The 18,829-nt window shown below is 40.4% G+C and overlaps 3 protein-coding genes across 3 annotated transcripts; all 3 read left to right on the top strand.

The window, feature by feature from the left end:
- The first annotated feature begins 3,556 nt into the window (after positions 1-3,556).
- On the top strand, positions 3,557-6,713 carry LOC133462177 (uncharacterized). The gene is made up of 8 exons (XM_061743319.1): positions 3,557-3,720; positions 3,821-3,933; positions 5,683-5,710; positions 5,805-5,889; positions 6,022-6,168; positions 6,253-6,464; positions 6,553-6,656; positions 6,700-6,713. Exons 1-8 carry the CDS (start codon positions 3,557-3,559, stop codon positions 6,711-6,713), a joined length of 867 nt encoding a protein of 288 aa, XP_061599303.1.
- Positions 6,714-7,375: 662 nt separating this feature from the next.
- On the top strand, positions 7,376-10,531 carry LOC133462176 (uncharacterized). The gene is made up of 8 exons (XM_061743318.1): positions 7,376-7,539; positions 7,640-7,752; positions 9,501-9,528; positions 9,623-9,707; positions 9,840-9,986; positions 10,071-10,282; positions 10,371-10,474; positions 10,518-10,531. The coding sequence occupies exons 1-8, from the start codon at positions 7,376-7,378 to the stop codon at positions 10,529-10,531; spliced, it is 867 nt and encodes a 288-aa protein (XP_061599302.1).
- Positions 10,532-11,193: 662 nt separating this feature from the next.
- Positions 11,194-14,349, top strand: LOC133462175 (uncharacterized). Its single transcript, XM_061743316.1, has 8 exons — positions 11,194-11,357; positions 11,458-11,570; positions 13,319-13,346; positions 13,441-13,525; positions 13,658-13,804; positions 13,889-14,100; positions 14,189-14,292; positions 14,336-14,349. The coding sequence occupies exons 1-8, from the start codon at positions 11,194-11,196 to the stop codon at positions 14,347-14,349; spliced, it is 867 nt and encodes a 288-aa protein (XP_061599300.1).
- The last annotated feature ends 4,480 nt before the right edge of the window (positions 14,350-18,829 follow it).

The following is an 18,829-nucleotide window of genomic DNA, read 5'->3' as shown; positions in this document are numbered from 1 at the left end:
AGTGTGAGTGGCCTGGCCCGTGTTTTCCCTGACATACCCTTACATAGACAACGAGGAATCACAGACGCTCTTCTGGACTACCTGACATCATCTGCCAGTGTCATCAACAAGCCAGGTAGGACTGACACAGTCAGAGTGTGGTCACTTGTCCATTTCATTCAATTTGACGATAAAAATCTGCTTGAATACCAATGAGAAGAAACATAGGTTTTCAAATGTTTTCATCAATGAAAAAAGCTACTTATCGATTTGGGACTGTTCTAACATCTCTTTAAATATATCTTAGATTGCAGGCAGGGAATGCAGACTGATGCCGAATGGCTTGAAACAAACCTTGGCCCATTTGCTCAATACGTATCCTACACTGATCTCAAAATCTTCAACCTTTCCCAGGTAAGCCAGACCTTTCACTACCAATCCTCTGTGAAATAGGGAGCACCACATCAACAACATGGAAGTTGTACACTTGGGTCCTTCTGCCATGTTGATGAGGAAAGTCGTTCAATCTTCTTTTTGCTTTGCATCAACAGGAGACAGTTGTGGATGTCCTGACACCACAACAGAAGGCTGAGCTCATACTGGATCCAGACAGCGGTGCATTGGAGAATCCCACTCTCGTAAGAGTGGTGCTAACAAACCTTACCCAGTCCGGCAATAACAGGACACTCAATCAGTTTTTCCAGGCTTTTACAGAAAACATCAAGCAGGTGAATGCTTCTCTCTAACTTTTATTTATTTATTTTTTCTGTTAATAAAAGCAAAAAAAAAAAAAAAAGAATGTTTGACAAAAAAGACATGCATAGCATAGCCTGGACTCAAAAGGTTTTTTCAGCAGCCATGATTGAACTCAAATAACGTATTGCTTACACGATACATGACTGAATCCTTGACATTTTTGCCCAAATGCTGGCCACAGTTATACAGTACATACTGTTACATTACAAACGTGTACCATCAGTGTTGCAATACTGTTCAAATGATTTCACAGGTATTAAAAATGTCCTGCTAAACTATAAATTGAATTCTTCTGCTTTCAGAAAAACATTACTTTCATCACAAATCCAGCTGTACAAGACATCATCTTAAACCTGACGCTTACTGCCCTTGCGCCTGAATTTGAAGACTTTAGGCCTGAAGAGTTTCAGCTGTGGTTCCAGATCTATTTGGTTCCTGTGATACCAAGCCTCCATCCAGACAATCTGCGGGTGATTCCCAGGAGCATCACTTGTGAATCCTATACAGCTATGTAAGAGACATTTCTCTGCACAAGAATGATATATTCTGTCTTTTCACTTTGCCATTAAGGAAAATCACAATAATGACTTCTTTTCTTCAGCCTAATTGGTCTTAAGGAAAGTTTGGAATTCTTGCCACTGGACCTTTCAATGGGTGTGAGATCAAGCATCAGATTCCTAAAGAACAGCTTCCCTCGTAAGTGGAAAGACTCTTTTGGTACCATTATCTTTTAGCAAAGCCAAATGTCACCTGTGTGACAACAACATATTAATAACAACTTGCACATTTTCCTCTCTAACAGGTTGCTCAGTACCAGATTCCTTCATGGTAAGTTCAATTTTGGGGGGTTATTTTCAGTGAATTAAACAATATTTGATGAAAATGTACAAGAGAAAAACATGGGGAATAAACTTTGCAATAGCGGTTATGGAGAGATACTACATTTCATCGAGTTATTTCTAAAACACTAATATATATATTGCTTCATTTGTTTGTAGTGCAAAGAGACACCCGTTGATGGTAAGTCTGCCAAAAATCAATTGTAACCGCGTTAATGTACCAACTTCATTTTGAAGTACCAGCATCTCAAACACTAATGTGTATTAACTTTTTTTCCCCATGCTACAGAGGACCTCATCTGTGCTGCTGTGAATAGGTGGGTAGCTTGCTCTTTTACCTGATGGTGAGTTTGCACATTATCTAGCACAGTGTAACTAAGGCCACAATGTGTTTCTTATCATTTTGCTCAGATCACAACTCCAGCAAGCACTGGCAATTGACAATTCATCTTCAGTCTTGTGCAATTTCACCATCACTCAACATGCCTGTTCCTTGGTAAGACTGATGAAGCAAATGTGAATTCAAAAAAGCATATTACACTTTTGCTAAATTACAATTACCAGACAAGTGTTTGTTTTTAAATTCTGACAAATATCCTATATTTCCTGTAAATCCCTCACCCTAAAGGCCACAAATCTCACACAAAATAAGTTGGCCACATTATTGAAATGCTCACTGGAAAGCCAAACGACATACCCAGTTGAGGTCTGGAAGCTTTTCTTCCAAAGAACTTCTCCTGCTCTGGACCGGGCCCTTGAGACATTCACCACCACGGTAAATCCAATCATAGGCCAAACATTATACTGATTATTTTTCTGTGCAAATTGTATATCTAACCATTTTCTTCCCAAATCCCAGGCCCCCAACAACAGCAGCCCAGCTTTGTCAAATGCTCTCGAGGCTCTAGGAGAGGTGAAACTTGCCAACTTCAGCCAGGCACAACTACAGAATGAGGATTTCATCAGCAATTGGTTCCAGAAAACGATTCGGCCCTTCCTATCGTCTCCATCCACAAACTTCCTATTCTGTCTTAGCACCAAAAACTTCAGTTGCCTCACGTACCAGATTGTGTAAGTACATATATGATATACTACTCCACTCTCAACTGTTTTGCAGCACTCAATGTGCAGATGCCTAAAGTCTCTCCTCAATTTTTAGCGTCAAGGAATTCAGCAATCAAAGGCCATTCATGGACAGCAACAGACAGCAAACAGTCTTCACTCATCTCATCCAACCATTCCTCTCAAGAAATGATTCATCAGGTAAAAGCAGCCTCTTGGGCTCAGTTTGCTTATGTCTTCATAGCTCTTGCAATATGAGCACCCACCCAATGTATGTCCTATCTTCTCTTACTCAGATCCAGGCTGCATCTCATCTGTCAATGGGAGTCAAGAATGGCTACAAAAGAACCTTGGCATCTTCTCTACCTTTGCATCTCTAGAGGATTTGGAAGCACTCTATCCAAACTTCTCCGCTGTGAGTGCCTATTGGCGTTTTGTTTCAAACTATCATCTTTTGCCCTGCCACTTTGAAATTAGTTATGGCTGACTTTGTATTTATTTCGTTTTTGTAGAATCTATCTTTGTCAGAGCTCACTCCCTCTCAGGTGGCACAGTTAACACTAAGCTCCGGGTCCTCCAATGACACGGAACTAATCGATCGAGTGTTTGAGCGACTTGAGGAAGGCGACGCTCTGGAAAATGTGGATGAATTCCTCACACAGCTCCCATTAAACGGACAGGTAATCCACACTTTCAACTGCAGCAATGAGGATAATTCCAGTCTTAAAACACATCATTCTTAGTAATCACGAGAATCTCAGGCTTTCCATCATTCTTACCCAACTACTTTAAAACATAATATTCAGTTCAATGATTTCATACTTCATATTATGCTCTACATACAACATCAACAAATTGAAACCTTACATGTCATGTTTTGACAGATCCCACAATTCCAACCTGTGGTGAGAGATGTTATCATGAACAGAACCTTCCTCATCATCAGTACCCGTTTCCCAACTTTCAACCAACGGGACTTTTACGTTTGGTTCAATGTCAAACTGGCCTCCATCCTTGCAAGTTTCACTCCACAGATGCTCATGATTGCCACCTCAAGTGTAAACTGCACAACCTACCATGTTGTGTGAGTTGCATTTTGACAACAACTAAGACGCCAATGCATCAAAGTACAAAGTACTTTCAAAGGACTGTGTTACAAAACTATGTTTTTCCAATTTTTGCAGTGTGAGTGGCCTGGCCCGTGTTTTCCCTGACATACCCTTACATAGACAACGAGGAATCACAGACGCTCTTCTGGACTACCTGACATCATCTGCCAGTGTCATCAACAAGCCAGGTAGGACTGACACAGTCAGAGTGTGGTCACTTGTCCATTTCATTCAATTTGACGATAAAAATCTGCTTGAATACCAATGAGAAGAAACATAGGTTTTCAAATGTTTTCATCAATGAAAAAAGCTACTTATCGATTTGGGACTGTTCTAACATCTCTTTAAATATATCTTAGATTGCAGGCAGGGAATGCAGACTGATGCCGAATGGCTTGAAACAAACCTTGGCCCATTTGCTCAATACGTATCCTACACTGATCTCAAAATCTTCAACCTTTCCCAGGTAAGCCAGACCTTTCACTACCAATCCTCTGTGAAATAGGGAGCACCACATCAACAACATGGAAGTTGTACACTTGGGTCCTTCTGCCATGTTGATGAGGAAAGTCGTTCAATCTTCTTTTTGCTTTGCATCAACAGGAGACAGTTGTGGATGTCCTGACACCACAACAGAAGGCTGAGCTCATACTGGATCCAGACAGCGGTGCATTGGAGAATCCCACTCTCGTAAGAGTGGTGCTAACAAACCTTACCCAGTCCGGCAATAACAGGACACTCAATCAGTTTTTCCAGGCTTTTACAGAAAACATCAAGCAGGTGAATGCTTCTCTCTAACTTTTATTTATTTATTTTTTCTGTTAATAAAAGCAAAAAAAAAAAAAAAAGAATGTTTCACAAAAAAGACATGCATAGCATAGCCTGGACTCAAAAGGTTTTTTTCAGCAGCCATGATTGAACTCAAATAACGTATTGCTTACACGATGCATGACTGAATCCTTGACATTTTTGCCCAAATGCTGGCCACAGTTATACAGTACATACTGTTACATTACAAACGTGTACCATCAGTGTTGCAATACTGTTCAAATGATTTCACAGGTATTAAAAATGTCCTGCTAAACTATAAATTGAATTCTTCTGCTTTCAGAAAAACATTACTTTCATCACAAATCCAGCTGTACAAGACATCATCTTAAACCTGACGCTTACTGCCCTTGCGCCTGAATTTGAAGACTTTAGGCCTGAAGAGTTTCAGCTGTGGTTCCAGATCTATTTGGTTCCTGTGATACCAAGCCTCCATCCAGACAATCTGCGGGTGATTCCCAGGAGCATCACTTGTGAATCCTATACAGCTATGTAAGAGACATTTCTCTGCACAAGAATGATATATTCTGTCTTTTCACTTTGCCATTAAGGAAAATCACAATAATGACTTCTTTTCTTCAGCCTAATTGGTCTTAAGGAAAGTTTGGAATTCTTGCCACTGGACCTTTCAATGGGTGTGAGATCAAGCATCAGATTCCTAAAGAACAGCTTCCCTCGTAAGTGGAAAGACTCTTTTGGTACCATTATCTTTTAGCAAAGCCAAATGTCACCTGTGTGACAACAACATATTAATAACAACTTGCACATTTTCCTCTCTAACAGGTTGCTCAGTACCAGATTCCTTCATGGTAAGTTCAATTTTGGGGGGTTATTTTCAGTGAATTAAACAATATTTGATGAAAATGTACAAGAGAAAAACATGGGGAATAAACTTTGCAATAGCGGTTATGGAGAGATACTACATTTCATCGAGTTATTTCTAAAACACTAATATATATATTGCTTCATTTGTTTGTAGTGCAAAGAGACACCCGTTGATGGTAAGTCTGCCAAAAATCAATTGTAACCGCGTTAATGTACCAACTTCATTTTGAAGTACCAGCATCTCAAACACTAATGTGTATTAACTTTTTTTCCCCATGCTACAGAGGACCTCATCTGTGCTGCTGTGAATAGGTGGGTAGCTTGCTCTTTTACCTGATGGTGAGTTTGCACATTATCTAGCACAGTGTAACTAAGGCCACAATGTGTTTCTTATCATTTTGCTCAGATCACAACTCCAGCAAGCACTGGCAATTGACAATTCATCTTCAGTCTTGTGCAATTTCACCATCACTCAACATGCCTGTTCCTTGGTAAGACTGATGAAGCAAATGTGAATTCAAAAAAGCATATTACACTTTTGCTAAATTACAATTACCAGACAAGTGTTTGTTTTTAAATTCTGACAAATATCCTATATTTCCTGTAAATCCCTCACCCTAAAGGCCACAAATCTCACACAAAATAAGTTGGCCACATTATTGAAATGCTCACTGGAAAGCCAAACGACATACCCAGTTGAGGTCTGGAAGCTTTTCTTCCAAAGAACTTCTCCTGCTCTGGACCGGGCCCTTGAGACATTCACCACCACGGTAAATCCAATCATAGGCCAAACATTATACTGATTATTTTTCTGTGCAAATTGTATATCTAACCATTTTCTTCCCAAATCCCAGGCCCCCAACAACAGCAGCCCAGCTTTGTCAAATGCTCTCGAGGCTCTAGGAGAGGTGAAACTTGCCAACTTCAGCCAGGCACAACTACAGAATGAGGATTTCATCAGCAATTGGTTCCAGAAAACGATCCGGCCCTTCCTATCGTCTCCATCCACAAACTTCCTATTCTGTCTTAGCACCAAAAACTTCAGTTGCCTCACGTACCAGATTGTGTAAGTACATATATGATATACTACTCCACTCTCAACTGTTTTGCAGCACTCAATGTGCAGATGCCTAAAGTCTCTCCTCAATTTTTAGCGTCAAGGAATTCAGCAATCAAAGGCCATTCATGGACAGCAACAGACAGCAAACAGTCTTCACTCATCTCATCCAACCATTCCTCTCAAGAAATGATTCATCAGGTAAAAGCAGCCTCTTGGGCTCAGTTTGCTTATGTCTTCATAGCTCTTGCAATATGAGCACCCACCCAATGTATGTCCTATCTTCTCTTACTCAGATCCAGGCTGCATCTCATCTGTCAATGGGAGTCAAGAATGGCTACAAAAGAACCTTGGCATCTTCTCTACCTTTGCATCTCTAGAGGATTTGGAAGCACTCTATCCAAACTTCTCCGCTGTGAGTGCCTATTGGCGTTTTGTTTCAAACTATCATCTTTTGCCCTGCCACTTTGAAATGAGTTATGGCTGACTTTGTATTTATTTCGTTTTTGTAGAATCTATCTTTGTCAGAGCTCACTCCCTCTCAGGTGGCACAGTTAACACTAAGCTCCGGGTCCTCCAATGACACGGAACTAATCGATCGAGTGTTTGAGCGACTTGAGGAAGGCGACGCTCTGGAAAATGTGGATGAATTCCTCACACAGCTCCCATTAAACGGACAGGTAATCCACACTTTCAACTGCAGCAATGAGGATAATTCCAGTCTTAAAACACATCATTCTTAGTAATCACGAGAATCTCAGGCTTTCCATCATTCTTACCCAACTACTTTAAAACATAATATTCAGTTCAATGATTTCATACTTCATATTATGCTCTACATACAACATCAACAAATTGAAACCTTACATGTCATGTTTTGACAGATCCCACAATTCCAACCTGTGGTGAGAGATGTTATCATGAACAGAACCTTCCTCATCATCAGTACCCGTTTCCCAACTTTCAACCAACGGGACTTTTACGTTTGGTTCAATGTCAAACTGGCCTCCATCCTTGCAAGTTTCACTCCACAGATGCTCATGATTGCCACCTCAAGTGTAAACTGCACAACCTACCATGTTGTGTGAGTTGCATTTTGACAACAACTAAGACGCCAATGCATCAAAGTACAAAGTACTTTCAAAGGACTGTGTTACAAAACTATGTTTTTCCAATTTTTGCAGTGTGAGTGGCCTGGCCCGTGTTTTCCCTGACATACCCTTACATAGACAACGAGGAATCACAGACGCTCTTCTGGACTACCTGACATCATCTGCCAGTGTCATCAACAAGCCAGGTAGGACTGACACAGTCAGAGTGTGGTCACTTGTCCATTTCATTCAATTTGACGATAAAAATCTGCTTGAATACCAATGAGAAGAAACATAGGTTTTCAAATGTTTTCATCAATGAAAAAAGCTACTTATCGATTTGGGACTGTTCTAACATCTCTTTAAATATATCTTAGATTGCAGGCAGGGAATGCAGACTGATGCCGAATGGCTTGAAACAAACCTTGGCCCATTTGCTCAATACGTATCCTACACTGATCTCAAAATCTTCAACCTTTCCCAGGTAAGCCGGACCTTTCACTACCAATCCTCTGTGAAATAGGGAGCACCACATCAACAACATGGAAGTTGTACACTTGGGTCCTTCTGCCATGTTGATGAGGAAAGTCGTTCAATCTTCTTTTTGCTTTGCATCAACAGGAGACAGTTGTGGATGTCCTGACACCACAACAGAAGGCTGAGCTCATACTGGATCCAGACAGCGGTGCATTGGAGAATCCCACTCTCGTAAGAGTGGTGCTAACAAACCTTACCCAGTCCGGCAATAACAGGACACTCAATCAGTTTTTCCAGGCTTTTACAGAAAACATCAAGCAGGTGAATGCTTCTCTCTAACTTTTATTTATTTATTTTTTCTGTTAATAAAAGCAAAAAAAAAAAAAAAAGAATGTTTCACAAAAAAGACATGCATAGCATAGCCTGGACTCAAAAGGTTTTTTCAGCAGCCATGATTGAACTCAAATAACGTATTGCTTACACGATACATGACTGAATCCTTGACATTTTTGCCCAAATGCTGGCCACAGTTATACAGTACATACTGTTACATTACAAACGTGTACCATCAGTGTTGCAATACTGTTCAAATGATTTCACAGGTATTAAAAATGTCCTGCTAAACTATAAATTGAATTCTTCTGCTTTCAGAAAAACATTACTTTCATCACAAATCCAGCTGTACAAGACATCATCTTAAACCTGACGCTTACTGCCCTTGCGCCTGAATTTGAAGACTTTAGGCCTGAAGAGTTTCAGCTGTGGTTCCAGATCTATTTGGTTCCTGTGATACCAAGCCTCCATCCAGACAATCTGCGGGTGATTCCCAGGAGCATCACTTGTGAATCCTATACAGCTATGTAAGAGACATTTCTCTGCACAAGAATGATATATTCTGTCTTTTCACTTTGCCATTAAGGAAAATCACAATAATGACTTCTTTTCTTCAGCCTAATTGGTCTTAAGGAAAGTTTGGAATTCTTGCCACTGGACCTTTCAATGGGTGTGAGATCAAGCATCAGATTCCTAAAGAACAGCTTCCCTCGTAAGTGGAAAGACTCTTTTGGTACCATTATCTTTTAGCAAAGCCAAATGTCACCTGTGGGACAACAACATATTAATAACAACTTGCACATTTTCCTCTCTAACAGGTTGCTCAGTACCAGATTCCTTCATGGTAAGTTCAATTTTGGGGGGTTATTTTCAGTGAATTAAACAATATTTGATGAAAATGTACAAGAGAAAAACATGGGGAATAAACTTTGCAATAGCGGTTATGGAGAGATACTACATTTCATCGAGTTATTTCTAAAACACTAATATATATATTGCTTCATTTGTTTGTAGTGCAAAGAGACACCCGTTGATGGTAAGTCTGCCAAAAATCAATTGTAACCGCGTTAATGTACCAACTTCATTTTGAAGTACCAGCATCTCAAACACTAATGTGTATTAACTTTTTTTCCCCATGCTACAGAGGACCTCATCTGTGCTGCTGTGAATAGGTGGGTAGCTTGCTCTTTTACCTGATGGTGAGTTTGCACATTATCTAGCACAGTGTAACTAAGGCCACAATGTGTTTCTTATCATTTTGCTCAGATCACAACTCCAGCAAGCACTGGCAATTGACAATTCATCTTCAGTCTTGTGCAATTTCACCATCACTCAACATGCCTGTTCCTTGGTAAGACTGATGAAGCAAATGTGAATTCAAAAAAGCATATTACACTTTTGCTAAATTACAATTACCAGACAAGTGTTTGTTTTTAAATTCTGACAAATATCCTATATTTCCTGTAAATCCCTCACCCTAAAGGCCACAAATCTCACACAAAATAAGTTGGCCACATTATTGAAATGCTCACTGGAAAGCCAAACGACATACCCAGTTGAGGTCTGGAAGCTTTTCTTCCAAAGAACTTCTCCTGCTCTGGACCGGGCCCTTGAGACATTCACCACCACGGTAAATCCAATCATAGGCCAAACATTATACTGATTATTTTTCTGTGCAAATTGTATATCTAACCATTTTCTTCCCAAATCCCAGGCCCCCAACAACAGCAGCCCAGCTTTGTCAAATGCTCTCGAGGCTCTAGGAGAGGTGAAACTTGCCAACTTCAGCCAGGCACAACTACAGAATGAGGATTTCATCAGCAATTGGTTCCAGAAAACGATCCGGCCCTTCCTATCGTCTCCATCCACAAACTTCCTATTCTGTCTTAGCACCAAAAACTTCAGTTGCCTCACGTACCAGATTGTGTAAGTACATATATGATATACTACTCCACTCTCAACTGTTTTGCAGCACTCAATGTGCAGATGCCTAAAGTCTCTCCTCAATTTTTAGCGTCAAGGAATTCAGCAATCAAAGGCCATTCATGGACAGCAACAGACAGCAAACAGTCTTCACTCATCTCATCCAACCATTCCTCTCAAGAAATGATTCATCAGGTAAAAGCAGCCTCTTGGGCTCAGTTTGCTTATGTCTTCATAGCTCTTGCAATATGAGCACCCACCCAATGTATGTCCTATCTTCTCTTACTCAGATCCAGGCTGCATCTCATCTGTCAATGGGAGTCAAGAATGGCTACAAAAGAACCTTGGCATCTTCTCTACCTTTGCATCTCTAGAGGATTTGGAAGCACTCTATCCAAACTTCTCCGCTGTGAGTGCCTATTGGCGTTTTGTTTCAAACTATCATCTTTTGCCCTGCCACTTTGAAATGAGTTATGGCTGACTTTGTATTTATTTCGTTTTTGTAGAATCTATCTTTGTCAGAGCTCACTCCCTCTCAGGTGGCACAGTTAACACTAAGCTCCGGGTCCTCCAATGACACGGAACTAATCGATCGAGTGTTTGAGCGACTTGAGGAAGGCGACGCTCTGGAAAATGTGGATGAATTCCTCACACAGCTCCCATTAAACGGACAGGTAATCCACACTTTCAACTGCAGCAATGAGGATAATTCCAGTCTTAAAACACATCATTCTTAGTAATCACGAGAATCTCAGGCTTTCCATCATTCTTACCCAACTACTTTAAAACATAATTTTCAGTTCAATGATTTCATACTTCATATTATGCTCTACATACAACATCAACAAATTGAAACCTTACATGTCATGTTTTGACAGATCCCACAATTCCAACCTGTGGTGAGAGATGTTATCATGAACAGAACCTTCCTCATCATCAGTACCCGTTTCCCAACTTTCAACCAACGGGACTTTTACGTTTGGTTCAATGTCAAACTGGCCTCCATCCTTGCAAGTTTCACTCCACAGATGCTCATGATTGCCACCTCAAGTGTAAACTGCACAACCTACCATGTTGTGTGAGTTGCATTTTGACAACAACTAAGACGCCAATGCATCAAAGTACAAAGTACTTTCAAAGGACTGTGTTACAAAACTATGTTTTTCCAATTTTTGCAGTGTGAGTGGCCTGGCCCGTGTTTTCCCTGACATACCCTTACATAGACAACGAGGAATCACAGACGCTCTTCTGGACTACCTGACATCATCTGCCAGTGTCATCAACAAGCCAGGTAGGACTGACACAGTCAGAGTGTGGTCACTTGTCCATTTCATTCAATTTGACGATAAAAATCTGCTTGAATACCAATGAGAAGAAACATAGGTTTTCAAATGTTTTCATCAATGAAAAAAGCTACTTATCGATTTGGGACTGTTCTAACATCTCTTTAAATATATCTTAGATTGCAGGCAGGGAATGCAGACTGATGCCGAATGGCTTGAAACAAACCTTGGCCCATTTGCTCAATACGTATCCTACACTGATCTCAAAATCTTCAACCTTTCCCAGGTAAGCCAGACCTTTCACTACCAATCCTCTGTGAAATAGGGAGCACCACATCAACAACATGGAAGTTGTACACTTGGGTCCTTCTGCCATGTTGATGAGGAAAGTCGTTCAATCTTCTTTTTGCTTTGCATCAACAGGAGACAGTTGTGGATGTCCTGACACCACAACAGAAGGCTGAGCTCATACTGGATCCAGACAGCGGTGCATTGGAGAATCCCACTCTCGTAAGAGTGGTGCTAACAAACCTTACCCAGTCCGGCAATAACAGGACACTCAATCAGTTTTTCCAGGCTTTTACAGAAAACATCAAGCAGGTGAATGCTTCTCTCTAACTTTTATTTATTTATTTTTTCTGTTAATAAAAGCAAAAAAAAAAAAAAAAGAATGTTTCACAAAAAAGACATGCATAGCATAGCCTGGACTCAAAAGGTTTTTTCAGCAGCCATGATTGAACTCAAATAACGTATTGCTTACACGATACATGACTGAATCCTTGACATTTTTGCCCAAATGCTGGCCACAGTTATACAGTACATACTGTTACATTACAAACGTGTACCATCAGTGTTGCAATACTGTTCAAATGATTTCACAGGTATTAAAAATGTCCTGCTAAACTATAAATTGAATTCTTCTGCTTTCAGAAAAACATTACTTTCATCACAAATCCAGCTGTACAAGACATCATCTTAAACCTGACGCTTACTGCCCTTGCGCCTGAATTTGAAGACTTTAGGCCTGAAGAGTTTCAGCTGTGGTTCCAGATCTATTTGGTTCCTGTGATACCAAGCCTCCATCCAGACAATCTGCGGGTGATTCCCAGGAGCATCACTTGTGAATCCTATACAGCTATGTAAGAGACATTTCTCTGCACAAGAATGATATATTCTGTCTTTTCACTTTGCCATTAAGGAAAATCACAATAATGACTTCTTTTCTTCAGCCTAATTGGTCTTAAGGAAAGTTTGGAATTCTTGCCACTGGACCTTTCAATGGGTGTGAGATCAAGCATCAGATTCCTAAAGAACAGCTTCCCTCGTAAGTGGAAAGACTCTTTTGGTACCATTATCTTTTAGCAAAGCCAAATGTCACCTGTGTGACAACAACATATTAATAACAACTTGCACATTTTCCTCTCTAACAGGTTGCTCAGTACCAGATTCCTTCATGGTAAGTTCAATTTTGGGGGGTTATTTTCAGTGAATTAAACAATATTTGATGAAAATGTACAAGAGAAAAACATGGGGAATAAACTTTGCAATAGCGGTTATGGAGAGATACTACATTTCATCGAGTTATTTCTAAAACACTAATATATATATTGCTTCATTTGTTTGTAGTGCAAAGAGACACCCGTTGATGGTAAGTCTGCCAAAAATCAATTGTAACCGCGTTAATGTACCAACTTCATTTTGAAGTACCAGCATCTCAAACACTAATGTGTATTAACTTTTTTTCCCCATGCTACAGAGGACCTCATCTGTGCTGCTGTGAATAGGTGGGTAGCTTGCTCTTTTACCTGATGGTGAGTTTGCACATTATCTAGCACAGTGTAACTAAGGCCACAATGTGTTTCTTATCATTTTGCTCAGATCACAACTCCAGCAAGCACTGGCAATTGACAATTCATCTTCAGTCTTGTGCAATTTCACCATCACTCAACATGCCTGTTCCTTGGTAAGACTGATGAAGCAAATGTGAATTCAAAAAAGCATATTACACTTTTGCTAAATTACAATTACCAGACAAGTGTTTGTTTTTAAATTCTGACAAATATCCTATATTTCCTGTAAATCCCTCACCCTAAAGGCCACAAATCTCACACAAAATAAGTTGGCCACATTATTGAAATGCTCACTGGAAAGCCAAACGACATACCCAGTTGAGGTCTGGAAGCTTTTCTTCCAAAGAACTTCTCCTGCTCTGGACCGGGCCCTTGAGACATTCACCACCACGGTAAATCCAATCATAGGCCAAACATTATACTGATTATTTTTCTGTGCAAATTGTATATCTAACCATTTTCTTCCCAAATCCCAGGCCCCCAACAACAGCAGCCCAGCTTTGTCAAATGCTCTCGAGGCTCTAGGAGAGGTGAAACTTGCCAACTTCAGCCAGGCACAACTACAGAATGAGGATTTCATCAGCAATTGGTTCCAGAAAACGATCCGGCCCTTCCTATCGTCTCCATCCACAAACTTCCTATTCTGTCTTAGCACCAAAAACTTCAGTTGCCTCACGTACCAGATTGTGTAAGTACATATATGATATACTACTCCACTCTCAACTGTTTTGCAGCACTCAATGTGCAGATGCCTAAAGTCTCTCCTCAATTTTTAGCGTCAAGGAATTCAGCAATCAAAGGCCATTCATGGACAGCAACAGACAGCAAACAGTCTTCACTCATCTCATCCAACCATTCCTCTCAAGAAATGATTCATCAGGTAAAAGCAGCCTCTTGGGCTCAGTTTGCTTATGTCTTCATAGCTCTTGCAATATGAGCACCCACCCAATGTATGTCCTATCTTCTCTTACTCAGATCCAGGCTGCATCTCATCTGTCAATGGGAGTCAAGAATGGCTACAAAAGAACCTTGGCATCTTCTCTACCTTTGCATCTCTAGAGGATTTGGAAGCACTCTATCCAAACTTCTCCGCTGTGAGTGCCTATTGGCGTTTTGTTTCAAACTATCATCTTTTGCCCTGCCACTTTGAAATGAGTTATGGCTGACTTTGTATTTATTTCGTTTTTGTAGAATCTATCTTTGTCAGAGCTCACTCCCTCTCAGGTGGCACAGTTAACACTAAGCTCCGGGTCCTCCAATGACACGGAACTAATCGATCGAGTGTTTGAGCGACTTGAGGAAGGCGACGCTCTGGAAAATGTGGATGAATTCCTCACACAGCTCCCATTAAACGGACAGGTAATCCACACTTTCAACTGCAGCAATGAGGATAATTCCAGTCTTAAAACACATCATTCTTAGTAATCACGAGAATCTCAGGCTTTCCATCATTCTTACCCAACTACTTTAAAACATAATATTCAGTTCAATGATTTCATACTTCATATTATGCTCTACATACAACATCAACAAATTGAAACCTTACATGTCATGTTTTGACAGATCCCACAATTCCAACCTGTGGTGAGAGATGTTATCATGAACAGAACCTTCCTCATCATCAGTACCCGTTTCCCAACTTTCAACCAACGGGACTTTTACGTTTGGTTCAATGTCAAACTGGCCTCCATCCTTGCAAGTTTCACTCCACAGATGCTCATGATTGCCACCTCAAGTGTAAACTGCACAACCTACCATGTTGTGTGAGTTGCATTTTGACAACAACTAAGACGCCAATGCATCAAAGTACAAAGTACTTTCAAAGGACTGTGTTACAAAACTATGTTTTTCCAATTTTTGCAGTGTGAGTGGCCTGGCCCGTGTTTTCCCTGACATACCCTTACATAGACAACGAGGAATCACAGACGCTCTTCTGGACTACCTGACATCATCTGCCAGTGTCATCAACAAGCCAGGTAGGACTGACACAGTCAGAGTGTGGTCACTTGTCCATTTCATTCAATTTGACGATAAAAATCTGCTTGAATACCAATGAGAAGAAACATAGGTTTTCAAATGTTTTCATCAATGAAAAAAGCTACTTATCGATTTGGGACTGTTCTAACATCTCTTTAAATATATCTTAGATTGCAGGCAGGGAATGCAGACTGATGCCGAATGGCTTGAAACAAACCTTGGCCCATTTGCTCAATACGTATCCTACACTGATCTCAAAATCTTCAACCTTTCCCAGGTAAGCCAGACCTTTCACTACCAATCCTCTGTGAAATAGGGAGCACCACATCAACAACATGGAAGTTGTACACTTGGGTCCTTCTGCCATGTTGATGAGGAAAGTCGTTCAATCTTCTTTTTGCTTTGCATCAACAGGAGACAGTTGTGGATGTCCTGACACCACAACAGAAGGCTGAGCTCATACTGGATCCAGACAGCGGTGCATTGGAGAATCCCACTCTCGTAAGAGTGGTGCTAACAAACCTTACCCAGTCCGGCAATAACAGGACACTCAATCAGTTTTTCCAGGCTTTTACAGAAAACATCAAGCAGGTGAATGCTTCTCTCTAACTTTTATTTATTTATTTTTTCTGTTAATAAAAGCAAAAAAAAAAAAAAAAGAATGTTTGACAAAAAAGACATGCATAGCATAGCCTGGACTCAAAAGGTTTTTTCAGCAGCCATGATTGAACTCAAATAACGTATTGCTTACACGATACATGACTGAATCCTTGACATTTTTGCCCAAATGCTGGCCACAGTTATACAGTACATACTGTTACATTACAAACGTGTACCATCAGTGTTGCAATACTGTTCAAATGATTTCACAGGTATTAAAAATGTCCTGCTAAACTATAAATTGAATTCTTCTGCTTTCAGAAAAACATTACTTTCATCACAAATCCAGCTGTACAAGACATCATCTTAAACCTGACGCTTACTGCCCTTGCGCCTGAATTTGAAGACTTTAGGCCTGAAGAGTTTCAGCTGTGGTTCCAGATCTATTTGGTTCCTGTGATACCAAGCCTCCATCCAGACAATCTGCGGGTGATTCCCAGGAGCATCACTTGTGAATCCTATACAGCTATGTAAGAGACATTTCTCTGCACAAGAATGATATATTCTGTCTTTTCACTTTGCCATTAAGGAAAATCACAATAATGACTTCTTTTCTTCAGCCTAATTGGTCTTAAGGAAAGTTTGGAATTCTTGCCACTGGACCTTTCAATGGGTGTGAGATCAAGCATCAGATTCCTAAAGAACAGCTTCCCTCGTAAGTGGAAAAACTCTTTTGGTACCATTATCTTTTAGCAAAGCCAAATGTCACCTGTGTGACAACAACATATTAATAACAACTTGCACATTTTCCTCTCTAACAGGTTGCTCAGTACCAGATTCCTTCATGGTAAGTTCAATTTTGGGGGGTTATTTTCAGTGAATTAAACAATATTTGATGAAAATGTACAAGAGAAAAACATGGGGAATAAACTTTGCAATAGCGGTTATGGAGAGATACTACATTTCATCGAGTTATTTCTAAAACACTAATATATATATTGCTTCATTTGTTTGTAGTGCAAAGAGACACCCGTTGATGGTAAGTCTGCCAAAAATCAATTGTAACCGCGTTAATGTACCAACTTCATTTTGAAGTACCAGCATCTCAAACACTAATGTGTATTAACTTTTTTTCCCCATGCTACAGAGGACCTCATCTGTGCTGCTGTGAATAGGTGGGTAGCTTGCTCTTTTACCTGATGGTGAGTTTGCACATTATCTAGCACAGTGTAACTAAGGCCACAATGTGTTTCTTATCATTTTGCTCAGATCACAACTCCAGCAAGCACTGGCAATTGACAATTCATCTTCAGTCTTGTGCAATTTCACCATCACTCAACATGCCTGTTCCTTGGTAAGACTGATGAAGCAAATGTGAATTCAAAAAAGCATATTACACTTTTGCTAAATTACAATTACCAGACAAGTGTTTGTTTTTAAATTCTGACAAATATCCTATATTTCCTGTAAATCCCTCACCCTAAAGGCCACAAATCTCACACAAAATAAGTTGGCCACATTATTGAAATGCTCACTGGAAAGCCAAACGACATACCCAGTTGAGGTCTGGAAGCTTTTCTTCCAAAGAACTTCTCCTGCTCTGGACCGGGCCCTTGAGACATTCACCACCACGGTAAATCCAATCATAGGCCAAACATTATACTGATTATTTTTCTGTGCAAATTGTATATCTAACCATTTTCTTCCCAAATCCCAGGCCCCCAACAACAGCAGCCCAGCTTTGTCAAATGCTCTCGAGGCTCTAGGAGAGGTGAATCTTGCCAACTTCAGCCAGGCACAACTACAGAATGAGGATTTCATCAGCAATTGGTTCCAGAAAACGATCCGGCCCTTCCTATCGTCTCCATCCACAAACTTCCTATTCTGTCTTAGCACCAAAAACTTCAGTTGCCTCACGTACCAGATTGTGTAAGTACATATATGATATACTACTCCACTCTCAACTGTTTTGCAGCACTCAATGTGCAGATGCCTAAAGTCTCTCCTCAATTTTTAGCGTCAAGGAATTCAGCAATCAAAGGCCATTCATGGACAGCAACAGACAGCAAACAGTCTTCACTCATCTCATCCAACCATTCCTCTCAAGAAATGATTCATCAGGTAAAAGCAGCCTCTTGGGCTCAGTTTGCTTATGTCTTCATAGCTCTTGCAATATGAGCACCCACCCAATGTATGTCCTATCTTCTCTTACTCAGATCCAGGCTGCATCTCATCTGTCAATGGGAGTCAAGAATGGCTACAAAAGAACCTTGGCATCTTCTCTACCTTTGCATCTCTAGAGGATTTGGAAGCACTCTATCCAAACTTCTCCGCTGTGAGTGCCTATTGGCGTTTTGTTTCAAACTATCATCTTTTGCCCTGCCACTTTGAAATGAGTTATGGCTGACTTTGTATTTATTTCGTTTTTGTAGAATCTATCTTTGTCAGAGCTCACTCCCTCTCAGGTGGCACAGTTAACACTAAGCTCCGGGTCCTCCAATGACACGGAACTAATCGATCGAGTGTTTGAGCGACTTGAGGAAGGCGACGCTCTGGAAAATGTGGATGAATTCCTCACACAGCTCCCATTAAACGGACAGGTAATCCACACTTTCAACTGCAGCAATGAGGATAATTCCAGTCTTAAAACACATCATTCTTAGTAATCACGAGAATCTCAGGCTTTCCATCATTCTTACCCAACTACTTTAAAACATAATATTCAGTTCAATGATTTCATACTTCATATTATGCTCTACATACAACATCAACAAATTGAAACCTTACATGTCATGTTTTGACAGATCCCACAATTCCAACCTGTGGTGAGAGATGTTATC

This window comes from Cololabis saira, chromosome 16 (assembly GCF_033807715.1).
Source record: "Cololabis saira isolate AMF1-May2022 chromosome 16, fColSai1.1, whole genome shotgun sequence".
NCBI lineage: Eukaryota > Metazoa > Chordata > Actinopteri > Beloniformes > Belonidae > Cololabis > Cololabis saira.
This window is presented reverse-complemented; position numbering and strand designations above follow the sequence as displayed.